At 44.0% G+C, this 25,351-nt stretch overlaps 2 protein-coding genes across 2 annotated transcripts in view; one reads left to right on the plus strand and one right to left on the minus strand.

Moving 5' to 3' along the window:
* Nucleotides 1–19,890, minus strand: part of LOC144799809 (sulfotransferase 2A1-like) — a 206,818-nt gene extending 186,928 nt beyond the window's left edge. The window contains exon 1 of the mRNA XM_078671382.1: nucleotides 19,644–19,890. Within this exon, the coding sequence (XP_078527508.1) occupies nucleotides 19,644–19,890 (247 nt within the window). The remainder of the gene's footprint in view (nucleotides 1–19,643) is intronic.
* A 41-nt stretch (nucleotides 19,891–19,931) lies between these two features.
* LOC144799808 (uncharacterized) overlaps nucleotides 19,932–25,351 on the plus strand; it is a 55,804-nt gene continuing 50,384 nt past the window's right edge. Inside the window, exon 1 of the mRNA XM_078671381.1 lies at nucleotides 19,932–20,071. The gene's annotated coding sequence lies outside the window, so the exon portion shown is untranslated. The remainder of the gene's footprint in view (nucleotides 20,072–25,351) is intronic.

Raw genomic sequence — 25,351 nt, forward strand, 5'->3', positions numbered from 1 at the left:
TACTACTTGACCTCTCCGCAGCCTTCGACACTGTCTGTCATAGCACCCTCATACAACGCCTCAGCAACGTCGGAATACAAGGAAAAGCATTTGGACTGGATCATCTCATCCCTTGCCGGAAGAACCCAGAGAGTCCGCCTCCCCCCTTTTAGATCAGAGGCCACCGAAGTCATCTGCGGCGTACCACAAGGATCATCACTCAGTCCCACCCTCTTCAACATATACATGAGTCCCCTCGCATCCATCGCGCGCCAACACAACCTCAACATCATCTCCTACGCAGACGACACCCAGCTGATCCTCTCCCTCACCAAAGACCCAAACACCGCCAAAACCAACTTACACGAAGGAATGAAAGACGTAGCCGAGTGGATGAAGAACAGCCGCCTAAAACTGAACACGGATAAAACGGAAGTCCTCATCTTAGGCTCATCCCCCTCTGCTTGGGACAACTCATGGTGGCCACCGGCCCTGGGAACCACACCCATACCAACGGACCACGCACGTAACCTAGGCTTCATCCTAGACTCCTCCCTCTCGATGACCAGACAAGTCAACGCCGTCTCATCATCATGCTTCAACATCCTACGCATGCTCAAAAAAATCTTCAGTTGGATCCCCACCGAAACAAGAAAAACGGTCACCCACGCACTGGTCACAAGCAGACTGGATTACGGAAACACCCTTTACGCCGGAACCACAGCCAAACTACAGAAAAAACTCCAACGCATCCAAAACGCCTCAGCCAGGCTCATACTAGACATCCCACGCCAAGCTCACATTTCCGGTCACCTGAAAGACCTCCACTGGCTCCCCGTCAACAAGAGAATAACGTTCCGCCTCCTCACCCACGCACACAAAGCCCTCTACGACCTAGGACCCGAATGCCTCAACACGCGCCTGTCCTTCTACACCCCCACCCGCCAACTACGATCATCCAACCAAGCCCTCGCTGCAATTCCGCGCATCCAAAGATCCACCATGGGGGAAGATCCTTCTCCTACTTAGCGGCGAAAACGTGGAATTATCTCCCCACCCACCTCCGCCTCACACAAAACCACCTCTCCTTCAGAAAGCAACTAAAAACGTGGATATTCGATAAGTAAAGTACCCCCCCCTCCCTCAAGCGCCTTGAGACCCTCTGGGTGAGTAGTGCGCTATACAAATTTTGAACTTGAACTTATTTATAACCATAGCAAAGAGATGCATGTTTAATCTCTAAGTGAGTTACACTCAATATATGTTACTACATCCATCCATAGTATGATGGTAGGTAATTTTCCTTTTTCAAGAGGCATTATATTTATGAGCATAGTGAAGCTACAATGCGCGCTACACTATGCTCATAAATATAATGCCAGAATTTTAATGCAATCATGTGTATACCGCAAAAATGATATGAAACAAATGAAATAATTATTGATGTAACTACCAGTACCATAATGCATCATAATAATGCTGTCATGATTTCCTGGTATAAAAGGTGGAAATTAAGGAGGGACAAATGTTTGTAACCGTGAGCAAGATCGTAAGATTGAAACGCGTTGGTTAACAGCAGTGGGCTGTAATGGCTCACTGTTAAAATAAACCTGCTGTAGAACAACATCCTGGTGGAGTGCGAGTATAATTTCTGTTGGTGGCAAATTAATTACAGGGAAAGCCCATCCCTGAGACTCGCACCAGCTGTGAAAAGTGTGCCCTCGGTAACGGGATTACGTTGGTGGTTAATTGGATATACTGAGGTGCACCCGACTGTTCTTTGGACTTTCCATCGTCTGGGCTAAACAAATGTAAACCGCAGAGACTCAGTAAACGCGGCAACGTGTGATAACGGACCCTGCGGGCTTGTGAGAGAAAGCGTCCCGGACTTCAAAGGTCTTTCCATCGTCTGGGTTAAACAAGTGATAACCGCGGAGGCTCGGTAAACACGGAAACGTGAGACAACAGACCCTGCGGGCTTGTGAGAGAAAGCTTCCCGGACTTCAAAGGTTTTTTTATCATCTGGGTAAACAAGTGAAAACCGCGGAGGCTCGGTAAACGCGGTAACGTGAAATAACGGACCCTGCGGGATTGCGAAAGAGAAAGCTTTCCCGGATTATAAAGGCAAATTTTTGTCCAAGAAAGCGCTTGGGAAATCAAAACAGAGGCACAGAACATGGAGTGAAGCGCGAACGGACAACGAAGGTGAGAGCGTGAAACTTAAATGTGCCGAATAAATATGAACCTTGCATATAAGTCGCAGCGAGTGTGTTTGGGCAATTAAAGCGATAGTAGTACTTTTAAATCTACCGCGAACGTTGCCCATTTGTATATTGAACTCTCCAGGAGAAGCAGGAAATTTTGTGGAGTTAGAACCACAAAACAAACAGCGCTTTGTCTCAAAGTTACTTATCTGTTTAACTGAGTGAAAAAGAACGCGGTACAAAAGGATTGCGATCGAAATAATGGAGGAAAGAGCTCTCAAACATGCACAGAGAGCAGAGGCAATGTTTCTAAAAACTACATCAAATGAAATGGAAAAGACCAACACTGAGGTATTAACAACTACTGGTGAAATTACATTGAAACAATTATTTTTTCAGCTGGAAAAGTTACTAAAAAAAGAAATAACAAAAAGTTGGGAAATCCTTACACTGGAGAAGTACTTGGAACAAAAAATGATACCAAGGGGATTGAGGATATTTACGCTCCCAAACCATCCAGATACAAGATCTGAAATGCTGATAGATTGGGGAAATAACAACATGCAGTGCTCTTACAATATGATGATGATCATTGTGAAATACGCCAAAATAGACATTGATGAAATAAAGAAAAAGGTGGAAGAAATTGAAGCAAAAATATTAGAAATTAACAAAGATGAGGAATCAAAAAAACTACGTAAAACAATGGAATCTAATCTGGATAAACATGAGAAAGAGGTAGAAGAGAGGAAAGAAAGAAAATATAGAAGAAACCAACATGACTATGCCTCAGGAACAATCCTCACTTTTGCAAAACTCTTCATAAATCTTAAGCAACAACTCAAAGCAAACAAGAAACCCCTTATTGCATCAATGAACGTGACCCCAAGTGAATCAGACACTGACTTCAGTGAGAATGAAGAACCAACACCACAAGGCCAAAAACCCTCTTTTTTAGAGGAAATGGAATTGGTATACTTCGACCAACAATTACCAAAAGGCAGAGGCAAAGGCAGAGGAAGGGGCTTCTCGAGAGGACGGGAAAGAGGGAGTGGATCGCAAGCATCAGGGGGAAAAAACGTAAAACCAGACGAAGTAAAAGGAAAAATCAGGGATACAATCTGAGGAACAGAACAACGAATGTGTAAACAATCCGAAGGAAAATGAGCCATACCTAATTATCAATTTGTCTAAACACGTATTAACTAGAGCAGAAGAGACTCTATTGAACAAAGGACTGACATTTTGTCCAGAAAAACATTGGGATCCAGTGGAAACCAAAATAGATCTCTATAAGTATGTGAGAAAGATGAAACTAGCGAAGTACTTTAAAAAACAAGGCAGACAAAATATGGACACAACCACTACTGGCACTACGATTAATGATAATCAAGGATGGAGTAGTCAGGATATACCAGCATTAAGAACTGCTCATGAACTGGCACATGAAATAAATGAAGATAACATCTCAGATACTCAAATGTTAAATGAAATGGGACAGACAACCAGTGGTCACCCATGCACAAACTTCAAAAAGCAATCGAAATGTTGCCCTATATTACATCCAGGCAATAAAATCGATACCTTTTATGATCTGGTGAATGAGGAATTGGATAGATTGAGTAACATCAATACAAAACACAAAGAAAACTTGACAATAGAAGAGCGAAAAGCATTGGAAACCTTAATGGCAAATGAAAATCTTGAAATTAAACCCGCCGACAAAGGCGGGAATATACTAATCCAAAATAAGGAGGATTATATCAAGGAGGCGATGCGCCAACTAATGGACACCAACAATTATAAAAGGTTGAACAAGAATCCAATCAATGAAATGACAAAAGACCTAGAAGTCCGATTAAAAAACTGGCAAGACTTAGGTCTATTAAGTGACAATGAAGTGCAATTCCTTAACAATCAAACCCCGATCACTCCAACTCTATACTTTCTACCGAAAGTCCACAAGACACTGAATAAACCCCCTGGGAGACCGATTATCTCCAGTTGTGGGTCTCTATATGAGAATGTCGCCATCTATGTTGACCACTTTTTATCCCCCATTGTGCCTACCCTAACCTCGTATATAAAAGACACGGGGGATTTTCTAAGACATTTGATGAATATTGAATGGATGGATGGTTACCGGCTGGTAACCATAGACGTTGTATCTCTTTACACCTTGATAAATCACGAACTGGGCCTGACAGCAGTAAAATATTTTTTAAAACAAAAACCATTAGATCAATTGAAGCATTGTGGTATGCTTATCGAAATGGTGGAGATGTGCCTTAAAAACAATGTTTTTCTTTTCAACAAGGTACACTACACTCAAGTCTGTGGTACAACAATGGGAGTTTCCTTCTCTCCAAGCTACGCCAACCTAGTGATGGGTTGGTGGGAGAAAATGGTAGCTTGGAGAGAAGGAAATGACCGATACGCAGCTAGAGTAATTCTCTGGCTGCGATTTATAGACGACCTATTCTTGATATGGAATGGACCGAAGAAGGAATTTCTGGAATATATGGAAATCCTGAATAATAACGAAATAGGATTGAAATTCAAATTTAGTATAAGTACAAGTGAAATAGTATTTCTAGACACTAAGGTTTATGTCCAGAATGGTCAGCTAGAAACTACAGTCCACAGAAAAACAACAGCTACGAATAGCATATTGCTTGGACAAAGCTTTCATCCTGAAGTTTTGAAAAAGAATATACCGTATGGGGAATTCATCAGGATGAAGAGGAATTGCTCAAATCAAATTGAAATGAATAAGAAATTTAAAGAAACTGCAAACAGATTCAGTAACAGAGGATATAAAAATTGTGATATATAACGAGGTGAACAAAGAGCAAGAGAAAAGAATCAAATTGAAACACTGATCCCGCAGAAAGAACTAAAAACTGAATCAACCACGAAGGAACCAATTAGAATGATATTGACCTATTCAAAGGAAAGCCACAAAATACGAAAAACACTACAAAAATATTGGCATATTCTGCAAAAAGACCCGGACATAGGCAAGGAACTTGGCCAATTTCCACAAATGACATTCAGAAAAGCACCGTCTTTGCGGGATAAATTAGTTAACAGCCACTTTGAAGAAAAGAAGAAAAAAACTAAGAACTGGCTAGATGGCAGACGGCAGGGCTTTACTAAATGCAGTCAATGCAAAGCCTGTCAAGTAGGACGCAATCTATCCAAAATAAAGGATCCGAAAGGAAAAATCTTCACTGTGGAAGGCACTATTACGTGTAAAACAACACATGTGGTGTACTTATTACAATGTTTTTGTGGTAAAAGGTACATCGGAAGCACCATCTGTCCTTTACACAAAAGAATATTGGAACATATCCGAGCAATTGATAACTGTGATTTAAGTTACGCCATGGCTAAGCACATGTTAACTCATGAAAAAGAAAAAAGGACATGGAAGGATATGACGTATTGTGGACTGGCAACAGTACCACTAAAAGAGAGAGGTGGAAATAGACTGATGACCTTACGTCGATTAGACTCAAGACTGATCATTCGATTTAAAACAAAGAACCCTGGAGGATTGAATGGCGATGAAGAACTTTATGTGCACCTTTGATTAATCTTTACCACCTTAGATATATTCTGGTCGATAACAAGATATATGTAGGTTAAATATGTACAATTTATATATGTCTCAGAATTTGGGCACTAAGTCCCTACAAATACTACAATGCGCGCTACACTATGCTCATAAATATAATGCCTCTTGAAAAAGGAAAATTACATACCATCATACTATGGATGGATGTAGTAACATATATTGAGTGTAACTCACTTAGAGATTAAACATGCATCACTTTGCTATGGTTATAAATAGCGTAATTTGTAAATTAACAGAGACAAATACATGTGTACTGACATGTACCAGGATTTTAATGCAATCATGTGTATACCGCAAAAATGATATGAAACAAATGAAATAATTATTGATGTAACTACCAGTACCATAATGCATCATAATAATGCTGTCATGATTTCCTGGTATAAAAGGTGGAAATTAAGGAGGGACAAATGTTTGTAACCGTGAGCAAGATCGTAAGATTGAAACGTGTTGGTTAACAGCAGTGGGCTGTAATGGTTCACTGTTAAAATAAAGCTGCTGTAGAACAACATCCTGGTGGAGTGCGAGTATAATTTCTGTTGGTGGCAAAATATATATATATATATCTGTAACACGGGAAACCTCACCCAGCCCGGACACGGAAAGGATTGACAGATTGATAGCTCTTTCTCGATTCTGTGGGTGGTGGTGTATAGCCATTCTTAGTTGGTGGAGCGATTTGTCTGGTTAATTCCGATAACGAACGAGACTCCTCCATGCTAGCTAGTTACGTGACCCCCAGCATTAAAATAAAGAAAACACCTGGCACGAAGAGCTTTGGGTCCGCATTCATCTTTCCGGAGTGAGAGTGAAGTTACGGATGAAAACGGAGATATATATATATATATATATATATATATATATTGTAGCTCCTTATTGCGCCAGAAATCCGGGTCACTCGCAGACGGGTGCCTCTTCGTGGTGACGCACCACGTTACAAACTGCAGCTCCAAGTCTCCCTTAATATCAGAAAGAATTTTCGGCACTCATAAGGGAAGTGTTCACGCTAGTTTATTATATGAAAACACTCAGCAGACAAACCTGCTTCGCCCCCAGCTATGCGAATTTATTCGTAGGCTGGTGGGAGGAGCAGGTGACCAGGAGCCCGGGTTTCAAAAAATGGGTTGGGAACCTGAAAGTTTGGTATAGGTACATTGATGACCTTTTTCTAATATGGGAAGGGTCAGTAACTGAGGCTGAAGAATTTGTGGCTTATTTAAACACTAATGCACTGAATTTGAAATTCACGGCTGACATTAATACTTCATCAGTAAACTATCTGGATCTGAAAGTAAATTTGAGAGGTACAAAAATAGAAACTGAACTGTTTAGAAAAATAACGGCAGGCAACTCAGTTCTACACGCTGAGAGTAGCCATCCCCCAACCTTGATCAGAAGCATCCCTTATGGAGAGCTTCTGAGAATCAAGAGAAATTGCTCTAAGGATTCTGACTTTGCAAAAGCAGCAAAAGACAGCATCAGTAGGTTCCAAGCTAGAGGCTACAATAAAAATCTCCTAGAAAATACCTTAAAAAGAGTAGAGAAGATACCGAGAGACCAATTATTGAAGGATAAGAATAAGAAAACTGAGCTGAAAACAAAAAATGATGGAAAATTCAGATTAATCACGACCTTCTCGGATGATTCCAATCATCTAAGAAAAATTTTGAAGAGAAGCTGGCATATCCTAAAAACAGATCAGATCATAGGAAAAGAAATTCCTGTATCCCCTCTTATTACCTTTAGAAAAGGGAGGTCTATTAGAGATAAAATCGTTCACAGTCACCTTCCTGAAAAAACAGCACCAACAGGGAGAATCAGGGATATGCCAGGATTTTTCCCATGCGGAAAATGCAAAGCCTGCGAAAAGAGCAAGGGGAAAACATCATTCGATATACCTGGGACTAATAAAACAAGAAAAATATCAAAGTTTCTTACCTGTACCACAACCCATGTTGTGTACTGCCTACAGTGTCCGTGCGGACTAAAATACATAGGGAGCACAGTGAAGAATGTCAAATTACGCATATTAGAGCATCAACGTGCCATCATGAATAAAGATTTTAATTATCCCGTAGCAAAGCACTTTGCCCTCAAGCATAACAGCAATAGAGAACTCCTACAGTACTTTGCGTTAGATCATGTACCAGCAGACCCAAGAGGTGGGGACAGATTGCGGAGACTGAGAAGGTTAGAGTCCCGTTATATTATAGATCTCCAGACAAAGGCCCCTCTGGGATTGAATAAGAATGAGGAACTAGCTTCTCACTTGGGAAATGCATAACCCTTTGAAAATGTACTGGAATATGAATCTGTTGAACATGTTTTTTAGAAAAAAAAAACGTGAGCATTGCCGATCCACGGCTTGATAGTAATTACAACATGAGTAATGGCAAATTATAAATTGTATATATATTGTAAATAATTTTCGGAAATAATTCATTTAATAATTATCTGAAAATGTGGTATGTAAACGTCAAATGGATTACATGCATATAGCCACCCACCATGTTTTTCAATATGTAAAAGAAAAAGTGATATACTGAACAAATGATCTCCTCACGGGGATTTACGAAAGTCCTCTTTCTATAGACATGCAAAAAATAATGAAATGCTTTTATTTCCGCTTCCTCCGTGTCAATGGTAGACACTGACGAAGGAAAACCGAAACGCGTTTGTCTGCTGAGTGTTTTCATATAATAAACTAGCGTGAACACTTCCCTTATGAGTGCCGAAAATTCTTTCTGATATTAAGGGAGACTTGGAGCTGCAATATATATATATATATATATATATATATATATATATATATATATATATATATATATATATATTCCACCAACCAGTCCTGAATTACAGCTTCTTCACTGCAATATGCTCAGGTACAGACTACAAAGGCGCGATAGGATCTGACATTCAATGCTTTATTTCTCCGCTTCCCTCCAGCATGACACGTTTCGGCTGCGTCACTGCAGCCTTCTTCACATGACTTTTCAATTACAATGTTTAAATAGTGATTTCCTGGCTGAGCATGTCACATGACGCGTAAAGCTAAACAAAATACTATGTATGTAAACAATAGTATTAAAAAGTATCTATCAGTGCAAATTACGTAGTATATAAATAATTAAAACTTCTTATAAATATATTCACTACTAATACAGCAAAATATAGCAGCAATATATGACAATATCTAAAATCTGTTTTTACTCCACATTGATAAAGTTACGACATAGCATCTATTTACAAATTCGGCCCAGTGGCTTAACTGCATAGTATGCATCCATTGCTCTTGATCCTATATTGTCATGTCACACCTAAAGTGCTATGCTCAGAAAGATAAAGTGCTAGTGCAAAAAAATGGATTAAGTGCAAAATAGTGCAAAGTGCAAATACTTCAGATAAAATGATATTAAAATGGCATATCAAACTTCCAGGTTAAAAATAATCATATAAAAATTAATAAATACCGTGAATGCATGAACGGACAAATTTGCTAAAATTCATTTCATTATAGCTTGACCTTCAAACATATTTGTATCATATATATAAAAATATGGATAAATTCAAGTGCAAGTGCATTACAGGTTAAAAGTCCCTTGACTATCTTAATCTAAACTACGATTCGTGCATTGTCAAGTCTTATGATGATATTCCAATACTTCAATTTCCATTATCCATTTGTGTTTCTATTTCCATTAACCTATCTAAATGATACACTAATCCAAACCTTTATCAGAGCTGAACTTAGAGTTATAGAGTTTAATATCTATATCTAGTATAGTTTTCAGAGGAGTAAATTCTTTTGTTATGTGCAACAGGGTGACTAAAACATTCTTACATTAAAATTCAGACAGCAACTGGAATCTATGGGGTACTACCGTCTAGCAGTTTTAAAGAACATTGTGTAGGTCTTCCTCCGTATTCATACCTTTTGGGATCCTCGTATCTAGTAAAAGAATGTATTTGGATTCTAGCTGCCTGAGTTGTTTCTCCCTGTTGCCTCCCCTTATACTCTTGGGCACTGAGTCGATGATATAATAACTTAGGTCATTCAAGTTTTTATCATGTACCAACTTGAAATGACGGGCTACTGGGTAGCTCTCATCCGAGTTTACAATTGCCCTTAGATGTTGAAGAATCCGGTTAAAGGCTTGCAACTTAGTGCTGCCTATGTATTTTAGCCCACAGGTGCATTGTAATACGCACACCGCATATTCTGTGCGGCATGTGTATAGTCCTTTGATCTTAATAGGGTTAATATCAAAAGCAGTGCAGTATTCGCTAGTATTTACACCAAATTTGCATGCTCTACTGGCCCTCCAGGGTTGTTAGGCACTATCTGCTATGCAAATGCTACAATTCAATATCATAGACTCTGGTTGATAATTTAGATTATCACTTCAATGCCGTGTCAGGGGTGGTAAGTGCTATATGCATAAAATTACAACTCATAGTATTTACTGAGCCTGAAGAGTTGCCTTTGGTCTGTAGATAACACCTCTCCCAGTTTTTTGCTCCAACAAAAAGAAGTAATGTGGGAAGGTCGTTTTGCATGGTGTACAGTATGGGACTCAGAGGTAGGACCTGCCAATATTTCCGATTTTTAATTGATTGCTCTAAAATTAAATTTAGTTGTATACTTGTTGACGCCAAGGTAGGATTTTCATGTCTCCTAAAATAACATATACATTCTAAATGATTTTCTAATGGAAATCTCACTTTAAACCTGCAATTATATAGCCCTAACTACACCTAGATCACACAGCACATGAACTGATTTAGAACACTTATTCAGTGGTTTAAAATTGCGATAATTGTAGACATTTGTGACTGAGATATGACAGAAGGGTGAGGGTAGCCCGTTTTATATCAGTATATTCTGTACTGATCATAAATATCTTTCACATGACAATTGTACCTAAAAGTCTACATAGATTGTTTGTAATCCCAACTTCAACATTGCACTTATTAAAGCACGAAATACTGAGCGTACTGCCTGATGTCGGTCTGCCCAAAACTGTAAATATGGGTGCTTGTACACTGAGGTCCGAATTACTACATCCCTCCCCCAGCCACATCAGATCTCAGATTCAGTTATACAACGTAAAACCTAACACTAATAGCAAAGGCTTCTAATTGGAACACACCACACTTACAGTAGCGGCTGGTGTCAGGGCAGAGTGCGGGGGGGGATGACGACAAAAATGCAAACCAAAAAAAAGAACTTATCTGCTGGCTGCCGCATCGCCACTCTTCTGCTCCTCTGGCTCCAGTTCACTGCATCACAGGCTCTCAGACTCCCCTGCGGCCAATCCAGACACTGCTTTCATGCTGCTGGCAGCATGAGAGCAGTGTGAGGACCGGCCTGAGTGCCCTGGATTTGCTCTATCAGAGACACTGCAGGCTGTGCCTCCTGCCTCCAACCCAGCAATGCAGCTCAGGTTTGAGACCGCTCAGTGCGCATGTCAGTTTTGGCCGTCCTAAGAAAGCCAGCCAAACCGAAATGCTCACTAACAGCAGTATGCACCACTCCTCCTGCAGCCTGTCACTGATTAGGCTCCACCCCCAAGACTCAGCCCGGAAAATAAAAAATAAAATAATAAACCCAGTTTATTATCATTTTTTGAACTTTTGAGGCTGCGGCAGAAGGGGATGACGCTCCTCCGCCACAGCGGAGGAGCTGTCGCTGCATGCTTGTAATGTCCTTGCTTCAATAAAAATGCTCTTTGTAAGCACTATGATGTACTTTTAAGTAGAGTCGACACTGTACCACGTTCCTAAATTAAAATGCATGTTATATAGAAATATTCTTTATAATTAGGCACAGTTTTAGCAATGCCAAGACTCAAACCCGGTTCCCCAGGTCAGAAGTCGGAAGCTCTGAAGGTTTTTCCCTTGTTTTTTTGTATATATAAAAGCTACTGTTCAATCAAAAGGAAAAAGGCAAAAGGAGGGTGATGAAAGTTTTTCCCTTTTAGTTTTCTTTGACGTATGTTCACATGTAGGTGGCTGAAGACTGACTCATCAGTCCTAATTTATGCGCTGATGATGTACATGCTGCTGTGACCAGTTTCTAAACTGAGCATCTGTATCATATTTCTAAATATCACATATGTGTTCTCTTGCCAATGGCTTTGACACAACGGTGTGAGGCCAGTTATTGGATGGGTGTCCGTGCTTGGCAAGGTCACTACAAGGGTAAAGTTCTTAAGAGACAGAATGCCACGCATTTCCTTCATTCTCAGAAGTAACACTTTTTTATTATTACTTTCAGCATGCTTGATAGCACCCAAAATGTTCTACAACATAGCTTAAACACATAGGCAAAGCCAATAGCTCAGGCTAAACACTTACAAGGTCCCAAAGGGGAGACCTATTGGCTATGTCAATGCTTGTTTGCACTGCAAAGGAGTACGCTACTTTGCAGTAAGGGTCATCCCGAGGGTGGTAGATGGCTGTTCCCACACTACCCCTAATGGCTTTGGATGAAAAGCCCTTTCTGCCAAAAATGGTATACAGTCCTTTCTGCCAAAAGTAACACTTCCACAAGGAAGATGCGAGGGCTTTAAGTGGGCACGGTCTTGCTGGTGCTCAGCACAGGCAGTTCTAAACAGCAGGCGCTGAGACGGGTCCCTATCACGCGCTCCAGTTTTGCCCTTAGGATGAAACAAATCAATCTTAACTTTGCAGCAGTACCACACTTCGCTGTCTCTAATGTAACTTCAAAGTGACTCGTTATAGTTCTTTCGCAGTTCCACCATTTCAGAACTGAAGCATTTTCAATATGCTATTCTACAAGCCAATGTTACTACTTATGCATGGTATACAACTAACACCCATTGACAAAGCCAATAGTTCTGGCTTGTTGGAAGTGTAATGCTACTTGCTGTATTATATATGTGGATGTAATGACAGAAATAGCAAAATACCAGTCGTGTGGCACACTATGCTAAGCACAGATTTTCAGCTTAGGGGCTTTTAAGAAACGCCCTTAATTACATTGGTTCCGCCCATTTGAGAGAATCCCTCAGTTTATTCATCCCACTTAAAGCCCTGGCAGATGCTGACAGAAAGAAATGTTTTTAATTCTCCTAAATTTTCACACATTGCAAGTGTGCTGCACTGTACGGCATACACACAATGTGGAAAATGTTTTAAAGTATGCATAAGTGTAGTAATTTGTGCTTAAAACGTATCCTTACAGTACAAAATCTATGCTGGGCTTCCTGCATGCAACTTTGCACTATGGTGTGCATGGTGCTAGGCAGGGCGGGCGCTGGACGTGGGCAGTGTGGGCCGCTGCCCAGGGCCTTGCAGTCAGCCCTCCAACATGGGGCCACGCACCAATGCGACACAGTCAGGGCACTGCATGAAAGGTGTCACCTTGCAAGTGCGCCACCTTAGGGGGTCCCCTTCCCTGGCCTCCTTGCTATGGTGTAGGGAGGTGAACCCTGGGGTTGGGGGGCAGTCCCAGTTTCAAGAAGCCCCTCCACCCAGGCAGAGGCACACAGGGAGGACTATTACCCTGCTGTTTTGCTCTCTGGCAGTCAAACCTCTCTGGAGATAAGCAACCATCACACCTTTATTTATGTATTTATTATATAGCGCTTGAATCAACCCCCAAAGGGGTATGTCTGTGCTTAGGATGGGCAGTGAGGGTGTGTTGAAGCCACAGCAAAATCAAGCGCAGAAAAGAGTGGTCTTGAGCAGCTTCCTAAATTGTAGGTGATCTATGCATTGACTCAAAATCATAATCATAGGAATCTCATTCCAGTATCGAGGGCCAAGATGGGAAAGAGCTCTTCCTCCTAATCTAGCCTCGGATTCAACTGGTCAAAATCCATTCGGATCTGCAGCTGGTTTCCTGCTGAGGTGATTTTTTCATAGATAGGCTCTATTTTTTGTGAAGAATAGAGAGCAATATCCTTACACAGCACTTGGGAAGGGGCCTCCAAGCTTTCACGTGCCTTGGGGGCAGAGGTTTAGGGGAGTTGCCGGCCTGGGCTAATTGCGATACTATATGGGTTTTCCGTGCTATTTTTATGTTCTTATGATAGCTGGACAGAGTGGTATAAAACCGATCTCTGTCCTTCTCATCATGGAAAGCACGCCAGATTCTCTCATATTTCTTACAACGTTGTTTTAAGATTCACAACTGAGTCGAGAACCAAACTGCCTGTGGGCGTTTAGGAGAGATTTTAGCGGCTCAATGTGATCAATGGTCATTGAGATAGCCAAGTTATATTTAGCCAATGCGTCCTCTATATTGTCCAATACAGAATTTTGAGGCCTTAAAAAAGAGGTTCGAAGCTCTCCAAGGAGACTTTCTACCACTGCCTGAGAGTATGAAATGTAACTGATTTAGTTTTTTTTAGGTTCTGTTGGGTCCTGAATAAAAAATCCGATAACCGTATGATCAGACCAGGCAAGTTGTTGGGGGGGTCACACTGGAACCTAGAAGAATTGGAAAATATGATGTCTAAAGTATGACCTGCTGTATGAGTCGGGCCTTCATTAAGCTTGGATAGGCCCAAAAGGGATAGGTCTGCCAAGAAGGTCTGTGCATCTGGATTGGAGAGACATTCGATATGGATATTAAAATCTCATAAAAGTAGGAAGTTATGCATGCATTCACAAGAGGGGCTAATAATTTGACCAATTGTAAAGAAAAATCGGCTAAAGGTCCAGGGGACGGTAGACTAATGCCCCCTTCCAACTAGCTTGCGGAGAGATATCTATCCTGAAAACCAGCATTTCCATAGTGGCATTACAACATTGATCTAGTATAGAGACCTTAATTCTATCCTTATGCTATCAATCAATCAATCAGAGTACTTGTAAAGCGTGCTACCCACCCGTGAGGGTCTCAAGGCGCTGAGGGGAGGGGGTGCTGCTACTGCTCAAAGAGCCAGGTCTTGAGGAGTCTTCTGAAGGCGAGTAGGTCTTGGGTCTGCTGTAGGTGGGTAGGGAGAGTGTTCCAGGTCTTGGCGGCGAGGTAGGAGAAGGATCAGCCACCAGAGGTTGTTCTTTGGATGCAGGGGACAGCGGAGAGGGCGAGGCTGGCGGAGCGGAGCTGGCAGGTGGGGATGTAGAAGCTGAGTCTGCTGTTCAGGTAGGCTGGTCCGGCGTTGTGGATTGCTTTGTGTGCGTGGGTGAGGAGCTTGAAGGTGATCCTCTTGTCGATGGGGAGCCAGTGTAGGTCTCTCAGGTGGGGGGTAATGTGGCTGCGGCAGGGGACGTTGACGATCAGTCGGGCGGAGGAGTTTTGGATGCGTTGTAGTCGTCGTAGGTGTTTGGCTGGGATTCCTGCGCAGAGTGCGTTGCCGTAGTCTAGTCTGCTGCTGACGAGGGCCTGTGTCACCGCTCTTCTTGTTTCGGTCGGAATCCACTTGTAGATCCTGTGGAGCATGCGGAGGGTGTTGTAGCAGGAGGAGGAGATGGCGTTGACCTGTTTAGACATGGAGAGGGAGGAGTCGAGGATGAATCCTAGGTTGCGTGCATGGTCGGTAGGTGTCGGTGCTGTTCCCAGTGTGGTCGGCCACCAGGAGTCGTCCCAGGCTGAGTGGGTGAGTCCGAGGATGAGTGCCTCCGTCTTGTCCGAGATCAGCTTCAGATGGCTGTTCCTCATCCAGTCGGCGACGGCCTTCATTCCCTCGTGGAGGTTAGTTTTGGCAGTGTGCGGGTCCTTGGTGAGGGAGAGGATGAGCTGGGTGTCGTCAGAGTAGGAGATGATGTTGAGGTTGTGTTGGCGGGCCACTTGTGCGAGGGGGGCCATGTAGACGTTGAACAGCGTCAGGCTGAGGGATGAGCCCTGGGGGACGCCGCAGATGATGTCGGTGGCCTCGGATCGGAAGGGCGGTAGGCGGACGCTCTGGGTTCTGCCGGAGAGGAAAGACGTGGTCCAGTCAAGGGCCTTCTCTTGGATTCCGGCTTCTAGGAGGCGTGTCTTAAGAGTGCGATGGCAGACCGTGTCAAAGGCGGCTTGCAGGTCCAGGAGGATAAGGGCTGATGTTTCGCCGTTGTCTAGTTGGCGCCTGATGTCGTCTGTGGCAGCGATGAGGGCTGCCTTGGTGCTGTGGTTTCATCTGAACCCGGACTGGGACGGGTCCAAGATGTTGTTGTCTTCCAGGTGGCGGGCCAGTTGCATGTTGACGATTTTCTTGATGACCTTCGCTGGGAACGGGAGCAGGGAGATGGGCCGAAGTTCTTGAGGTCCTTGGGGTCCGCCTTAGGCTTCTTGAGGAGGGCGTTGATTTTGGCATGTTTCCAGCTTTCCGGGAATGTCATTGTTTTGAAGGAGATGTTGATGACCTTCCATAGTTAAGGTGCGATGGCAGGGTCTGCTTTGTTGAATACGTGGTGTGGGCACGGGTCTGACGGAGAGCCTGAGTGGATGGAGTTCATGACCTTGCGTGTCTCGTCGTCGTTGACGTTGGACCAGGAGGTCAGACGGTTGGCGCTGGTGGTGTTCACAGGGGAGGTGAGGTCTGGCGTAGTCGGGCGGTCATGGTGTTGAAGCTGTCATGGATGTCAGCGATCTTGCGGTGGAAGAAGATGGCTAGTGAGTTGCACAGTTCTTGTGAGGGCGGTATGTCGTTGGTGTTGGCCCTGGGGTTGGAGAGTTCCTTTATGATGCTGAAGAGCTCTTTGCTGTCGTGTGCGCTGTTATCCAGGCGGTCTTTGTAGGAGGATCTCTAGGCTAATCTGATGAGGTGGTGATGTCTGCGGGTGGCGACCTTGTGGGCTGCGTGGTTGTCTGGAGTGCGTTTGGGGAGCCATATCTTCTCCAGTTTCCGGCATGCGCATTTGGAGGTCTGGAGCTCGTCGGTGAACCAGGTGGCTCTCTTGCTGGTGTGGTTGTTGGAGGGTTTCTTGAGTGGGGCGAGGGTCTTGGTGCAGTCGTCGATCCACTCTCTGAGGTTGCGGGCTGCAGTGTCTGGGTTGGTGGGGTCGGTGGGTGGGTTTTGGGCGAGGGTGGTGATCAGCTGGTCTTCGGTCACTTTGCTCCAGCAGCGGCTAGGTAGCTGTTGGGTGCGTTGGTGCATGGTTGGTTTATTGAAGGTGAAATGGATGCAGCGGTGGTCGGTCCAGTGGAGTTCAGTGGTGTGGTCGAAGGCAACGTGGGTGCCTGTGGAGAAGACGGGGTCCAGCGTGTGGCCAGCGGCATGGGTGGGTGAGGTGACGAGTTGTCTGAGGCCGAGGTTGGGGATCAGGGTGGCGGAGTGCATGTTGTTGTTCTTCTTGAGGTGGAAATTCAGGTCCCCGAGGAGGATGTAGTCCATGGAGGCGAGTGCGTGGGTGTTGGCGAGGTCGGCGATGGAGTCGCTGAATTGAGCTCGGGGTCTGGGGGGTCTGTAGATGAGTGTTCCTCTGAGGGTGGTGTAGGGGTCGGTGTGGATCCGGAAGTGCAGGTGTTCGGCGGTGTTGAGGGTGTTGTCTGCGTGGGTGGCGACCTTGAGGGTGGACTTGTGGACAATGGCTATTCCTCCTCTGGTTCCATTGGCGCGATCCCTGCGGGTGATCGTGTAGCCATCTGGGATGGCTATGGCGATGTCGGGCGCCGAGGAGTCGTTCCACCAGGTCTCGGTCAGGAAGGCCACGTCTGAGGTGGGAGTGTCGAGCAGATCCCAGTGCTCGACGGGGTGTTTGTGTGCGGAGCGGGTGTTGAGGAGTATGCAGCGGAGGTTGTTGGGTCCAGTCCTTGGAGGTTTGGTGGTTCTGTCGCAGGTGAAGCTGCAGGTGTGGCAGAAGAAAGGTCAGTGAGTCCGTTTTGGGGCGGCTTGAAAGCAGGTGTGGTTTTGGCCGGCATTGAGTGCGTAGAGGGTGCTGGCATCGTAGCGGAGTCTGGTGTTGTGGCGTTCGTGGGGTCCAGGGGTTCTGGCACTGGGCGCGGTCCAGGCGCAGACAGGCACAGACGGGCTTGCCTTTGGCGCGCCAGTGACGCGCCCGCTGCTCGGCTGCTGCGCCACCTCCATAAGAGGGGGATAGGGAGGGAGGAGCAGCTGGGTGGCGGGAGCGGCTGGCCAATGGGGACCAGGGGGGGTGGGGACGCAGGGACGCAGCGTCGGGAAGGAGCGGGAAACGGCGGCAAAACAGGCGGGCGGCAGTGAACAGGCCCGAGGCAGCTGGCGGCCGTGTGGTGGCGCGGGGAGCGACCTGCCTGCGAGCGATTCCACCCACATCTTCATACATCTATCCAATCTAACCATTTTATACCCCTCGGGTATACCCAACGCTATAGAGGGCACAGAATGGGGCTTGAGGCAGGTTTCGGTTAGAAAGCCTAGTTCAGGTTGAACTGAGGACAATAGGTCCCACACCTCAATAGAGTGTTTAGGCAGGGATCTAATATTGCACAACAGATTTTTCCATCCTTTCCGTGAATTATCAATAGGAGTGTCCATATACCGGCCAGGAGAGATTAAGGGGCATATAAGCAAGGAAAAGCTACATTTATCGCAAAACGCACTTAGTGCGTTTTTTTTATCGCTGCCTATCGCTGGATATGTTAGCGGAGAAAACATGCTATTAGCAACGTTTTTCTCCATTGTGCTAAAATATCCAGCAATAGCGGCAAAATGCGTGAATATCGCTGGAAATCCAGCAATATTCACACATTAACGCCAATGGGGGCTTAACCTGACAATCCACCTCCCATTGAATACACAGGTAAGTCATCCTATTGGCAGGCGTTAGATTCTAGAGATAATCGCGCTTAGCGCAAATTTTTTTATCGCTATGCCTGTGTTGCTAATAGGCGATAGCTGTGTTAGCGACTGCTTTCAGTAGCTAACAGTTTGGGTACGCCCACTTTGCATGTCATTAGCGATAAATATCGCTGACATGCAAAGCGGACCCCAAACCGGTCGCTATTGCCTAAAAGTTGTCGCTTTAGCGTCAGCTTGCTGATAGGGCAATAAAAATATCGCCGCTTTAGCGGCAAAAAGTGCCGCTAAAGCGGCAATATTGCCCTTGCTAATATGCCCAATAGTTTGCCTGGAATCTGCATGCTCGACAAGAAAATTGGCCTTCAGGGTCTGGCCAGATCTCTATCTGGCATAGAGGCGGTGCATTGGTCTGTAAATCCATTAAATCCTGTCTGGAGTAGTGAATTTGCCTGGACGGACCTTCGGCCCTTGATGCGCTGTTAAGAGGTCCTTGTAGGTAGCTGAGAGGGAGGGGCTGCAGCTTCAGGAGAAGGGGCATCTATTGAGATTTTTTTTATGCAGACAACCCTTGAATGGGTCAAGCCTATGCAAATTAGAGGGGCATCGTCCATTCCCCTTCTGCCTAGGGCGGCAGGGCCACAAAAATCCTGGAACCAGCCCTGGTGCTAGGTACCCTGAAATGGGGAAGAGATCAGGACTGCTGTGCTGCAACTGTTTTTTGGATGTTGCGCTGTTCGTTTAGTAACCCCTTTCCCTCCTCTACCCAGTTGTTGACCGCACACCACTTATTTCCGCTGCATCCAAGTAACCTCACCAATCAGGGTGGTACCCTAGACTTTCACTGCATCCGCTCTTCTCCAAATACTCTTAACTACAATCTACTGTGTAAACCGTAAAACGGCTACAATTGTACAACTGTTACCACCACTAGAAATGTAAGACTTAAATTGTTACTCGTACTCTGAAAATCCATATAACTCTAAAGCGCCCCAACCCACTCGGCGATCATATGTGAGCTATACAGGAAACAAACAAAGGAATGTCTGACTAAAGGTGAAGTGTTCAGAGTAAGGCAACCCAGTACAAAGCGTCTTCGCTCTGTCACACGCTCAGCGTCCCAGCCCCTCCTCGGTGCGCGCGGACACTTACCTGACTTGGGGTAGGTGACGATGACGATGTCGTTGACCTGGAAGTCGAAGTTCCGGGCACGCTCCAGTGACTCGAGCGTGTGGAGTTCACCGGGGAAGTTGACGCCGGCGAAGGTTTCTGTGACGTCCAGCCGAGCCATCTTCCTCTCTGCTCGCACAAGGGCGCGAGATGCGGTCTGAAACTTTCGAGAGCTGCAGCTCAGCCCGCAACGGAAACCTCCAACCCCGCCCATGTTCTCTGAGATCATCTATTGAGCAGTCTCTTGGACAAACCTGTGTGTATGAGATGGCAGGTTTTCAAATATGATAATATAACTTTTGTTTTTCCAAAAACGATGGCAAAATTTTTGCGCAACCATTAATTTTTGCAGAGGGTCACCACAAAACCTAAATTTCGTGATAGATGTTTTCGGAGATTTCCAAAAGAAAGTAAGTTGAAGACCTGCATTTCTTTATCACACATGCGCCATTCTTCGTGAGTCAGGGCGAGCATTGTTCTCGTTTGGTGTGTCTGACTGCTACTGTATGCAATTTTAGGGTTACGGCCTTGTCCCATTGTATTTGCACCCTTGCTGAAATTGCAGGTGACCGGTTACAAATGGGCTTTTAGGTTTAGTTACTGCACGAGAGAGAGAGACACAACTGTTCTTAAAAAATGTTTTCTTCACCTTGGACAGCAGATTAAACAGAAACCAAGTACAGGTAAGGTTTTCCTAGGTCGTATATACCCTAATAAAAGTTAGACTTGCAAGAGCCAAGGATCCCCTAGAGCATGGCTACTCACAAACATTTCCCCGGGGGCAGCAAAGTACTGTCAGTGTCAGAGGGCCTCACCAATGCCAGCAATGTGAGGTCGGGAATGAAAGGTGGGTGTAGGGAGACGCGAAGCAGATGCATGGTGTGGACAACAAACCGAGCCTTCCAGTGACTTCTGTCTGCCACCAACCCTCTATTCTCATGCACCTAGAATTAAAGTCAAAGCATTAACTTCAAATGCAAAACATGACGGGGAAAGAGATACTCATCTGCTGGCTGAATTGTAAAATATAAAATCAGAAAACCTGGTCAGTCCTGGCTTCCCCACTTGACAAAATTGTGTGATCCTAGGCAATGGGTTCAATTTACTTTGCCTCCTATTTTTTCATTAACACATATGAGAGCCCCTTACAATATCAGGGTATGTATGGTACAAAACATTATTTTCTTCCTTATGGTTACTTTATCTAATGTGTAATTAAAGTATAACTGTTTGTTCCTGCTCTGTCAAGGGAACAGCAGCTGAGTGCTGCTGTTCACTAGGCGGCAACAATCAAAGGTCCGTAGGGCTGCATGCGGCCCCCGGGCCATACTTTTAGTATCCCTGCCCTAGAGCAAGGGAGTGGCCTGAAAATGAAAATACTCTCCACTTGAACCATACCTCTAAACTTCACAAAGAAGGCAAAATGGAGAAACCTGACCATATTTAGAAGACTACCCTTTACCCTTTCCTCCTCCTCACATCCATGCATCCATAAATCCTTGCACCCTTGTGGCTATTAATCCATTCATCTGTCAGTTCTTTCACCATTCCCACCATCCGTTCACCCGAGTATCTGTTTCATCCATCTCTCCATCACTTCACATTTCCATCTACTCACTCCTCCAACCTTACATCCCTCCATTGTTTGACCTTTATATATCCTCTTCACTTTTCCCTATTTGTCCGTTGTTTTCCCTTCCATTCATTCACCGTCTCATCTATCCTCTCAATCTTTCATCCATCCTTCTGCCCTTCCATCTATCTTTTCACCCTTTCACTCAAACCTTTCCCACTATCCCTTCATTTGTTTGTTTACCCTTCCCTCCTACATTTCACCTTTCCTTTCACAGTTCCTTTCTTCCTCTTACCTTACATTCTTTCTTTCCTCTTTCTATCTATCCGTCTTTTGTCTCTCATTCTTTTTCATTCTTAATTTTCTATCAGGCGCTCTTTTTCTATTTCTCCCCCTCTCTGTGTTAACTTATCCCCTATTTTCCTCATTTCATTATTTCAATTTCTGTTCCCTTAGCTCCGGATATCAGCCAATGACCCTCACCCATCTATAATGGTATTCCATAACTATTTTATTATCACTTTGTCTGCAGATGAAAGAGGCCCACAAATGACTAATTAACTTTTTATAATAAGTTTAAACGTGGTAGTAGTGGTCAATCAATCAATAATCCTTTATTCGGTATTTAAAAAACACCATAAAAGAACATATTTATACCATTAAAAAAACAGTTAAAATACAATTCATGAACATCACCTGCCCACAACAATGTTGATTAGGAATACTTGATGGAAAATTCATTCAGCACAACCCTCTTGTATTCCTTAGCCTTAAAGCAACCTTAATAAAATTCATAATACAAAACAACGTTCGAGGATCGTTGGCCCTTTGCAAGAATAATAGGGCAACCTTAGCATGTCTGAACTTGGCCTGTTTTAAAATAACAACTAAAAAACTGCGCCTGGGTAATACATAAAATGGGCATAATAATACAAAATGAAGGGTGTCCTGCGGAGACCGATTGTCGCAGCCGCCGGCACCCTTCTGCTCAACAGTTAAAGTAAAACCTGGCGGATCAGCCAGTAGGTGATGTAAAAGGTTGAGCCTAAAACGGGTAATTAAAAATCTGTCCTGCGCATTAAACATAAGAGCGAGATAAGGTTCCATGCCCTCCCCTGTCGTGACCATACTGTGAACACCGACTGTGGGTTTGCCTCCTTCCACTGCTGCTCTACGTGAGGCTACCTGATCCAAGAAAATTCTCTTAACTCTGAGTTTATCTTGTAGGATAATTTCCGTTGGCTTTGTGAAAAGATCCTTACAGCCAATTCCCTCAAGGGAAGTCTTCACGTACTTTAACCATGGGATACTCATTCCTTTATCCCTGTCCAGGTAATCTCTAATAATTTGTCTGCTCAGGTCTGCCTCCGTGTTGGTCCAAATCTTTAGCCAAGCCATAAGGGGTCTGACCTTTACCAAATCCTCAATGTATACCCTACCCAATTCCTCATGAATAATAAGGGCGGGTATGCTTTGTGGGGTTTTGAGCACCTTTCTCAAATATTTGTTCTCCTCCATCTGTAATTGGCGGGCATTTACAAAACCCCAAACTTCAGACCCATAGATCACTTTTGAGCAGCATATTGAGCTATACAAATTCATTATTTGCTCCAGTGACCACCGACCCAGCCTGCGCCCATAATTCATTACAGCACCCGTCGAGGCCACTAACGTAGTACACCGCTCAATTAATGTTTTAAAATTTAAAAGCCCATAAAATAACAGGCCAAGATAGGAAAAGGTCTGTACCTGCCCTATTTTATGTGCGCCTATTTTATAGGAAAACTTCTTGCAGGGTTTAGTTCCGGCCAACATAACATAGGACTTGGTCAGGTTAGCCGATAAATCTAGGGTATCCATAAAACTAACAAACCCATCTATCAGACACTGAAGTCCCTTAGGGGTGCAGGCTAGGAGTACTGCGTCACCTGCATACATCAGCACTGGAACGGGTTGGGTACCTACTCTTGGGGAATCCACCTTTAGCTTACCTAACGCCTGATCTAGATTATTAATATACAAGGAGAACAAAAAAGGGGCCAAAATACATCCCTGTCTGACCCCGCTAGTACAGGGGAAAGGTTCTGTAGTGCCCCCCTCCAGGTTGAAACGCACTTTGGCGGAGATGTTCCAGTGCAGGGCTCTAAGAATATTTACCAAACCCTAGTCAACCCCCAAACTGTTCATCAGGGCCCACAGCTTCTCTATGTTAACATGATCAAAGGCTGCGGTGAGATCCATGAACCCTAAATATACCGCTTTATTACTGGGTATGGTATATTTGGCCACCAGTAAATAAAGGTTCAGACACTGGTCAGTCGTCGACCTCCCTGCCCTGAATCCGTACTGGGCATCAGTGATAATTTGGTGTTCGTCGGCCCAGTCCATAAGGTGCATTAGGACCACTCGGCCCAGGACTTTAGCTGTCACATCAATCAGTGATATAGGTCGATAACACTGAGGGTTATCCCTGTTCCCTGTTTTTAAAAATGGGAACTATTATTTCCGATGACCATGAGCTCCACGTTACTTAAAAAAAGATCTGGTGGGATACCATCTGGTCCCGGCGCTTTGTTTCGTGTTAGGCCCTGGATACCCACTACAATTTTCTCCAACGTAAATTCTACAGAGGAAACCCACTGGCAACCCCTCCCACAGTCCTGGTTGTTCTCCTCCGTATGGTTATAGAGGCCTTTGAAATGGTCATACCATTGTTCAGGCAAGATAGTTGTACCAATTTCTAGAGTATTGGTGTCCTGGAAACACGGGTTATTTATTATTTTTCAGAACGCAGTCATGCCCCTTCTATCTGCTGCGTCCCTTAAATCTTCCCAGGCTTGTGATTGAAGGGAGGTCTTCCTGCCTTTAGTGGTCCCTAATGGGAAATTACCGCACCTCCTATATTGGCTTATTATTTTCAATGACGTGTATATAAAATAATAATTTCATAAGCATATCTTTGTATATACAGAGGGGCTATCACACTTCAGACACCCTTCTACCAAAGGTGACAATTGTACATTAGAGATCTAATGTACGTCCAATATATAATCAATAGAACCTCATTCAACACCCTCATAGATAAGTAAACATAACCATCAAAGTCATGGATATATTGAAGACTTGAATGCAGTTATTCAAGATATCTATCTTTAGAGGTCATTATTCTCTCGTCTCGAGAACGAAGACCACACAAGAGTCCGATTGATACAATTTATTTTCCACTGTTGGTTTATTCTTTATATTGGTACTTCCAGCATAGATCAGCCAGCACATGTTTTTTCTTTTTTAGACTTTTTAAAGGCTGGAATGTAAATATAGTACATATTGTTTTTATTCATACAGGATGGTGGTAAAAGTACAAATACTTGTTAGCTCATTTTCTTAACAAAACGAACAGCCGCTTTTATAAAGATTAGGGGCCAGGTGTACGACCCGTTTTTGCATGAACAAACGGATTTGCGAACATGTTTACGCATGCAAAAACATAGTGGGCCATATACATAGCCTATTCAGCGAGTTGCAATTTTTTTGCGACTCGTTAAATATGTTTTGCGACTCGCTTTTTGGAAGGGGCGTTCCCTTCCAAGTAGTGAGTCTCAAAACAATGAACTAATGTTTTGCGACCGCAATTGCGGTCGCAAAACACTCACAATTACCACCTACTTCAAATGCATGCGAAATACATTTTTAAGGGCAGGCAGTGGTCCCAGGGACCTCTGCCTGCACTTAAAAAATTAAACAAAAACGTTTCATTATTTTTTTTTTTTAAATGCATTCTGTTTACCTTTAAGGAAAACAGGCTGCATTTTAAAGAAAAAAGCTGCTTTATTAAAAAGCAGTCCCAGACACGGTGGTCTGCTGAGCCCAGCAGGCCACCATCCCTGGGAGGTCTGGCATTCACAAAGGGCTCGGAAATTGCGAGAGGCTCATTAATATTAATGAGCCTTGCAATTTGCGACCCCATTGGGAATCGCAAAACAGTGTAAACACACTGTTGTACATTTCATTTAGTGCCTCGCAATTTGCGACTCGCAATGTGACGCAAATTGCAAGGCGCTAAATGAAACGGTTGTACATCTGGCCCTAAATGCTGTGGAAAAATTTGAACCTGTTT

This window comes from Lissotriton helveticus, chromosome 12, assembly GCF_964261635.1.
Source record: "Lissotriton helveticus chromosome 12, aLisHel1.1, whole genome shotgun sequence".
Lineage (NCBI taxonomy): Eukaryota > Metazoa > Chordata > Amphibia > Caudata > Salamandridae > Lissotriton > Lissotriton helveticus.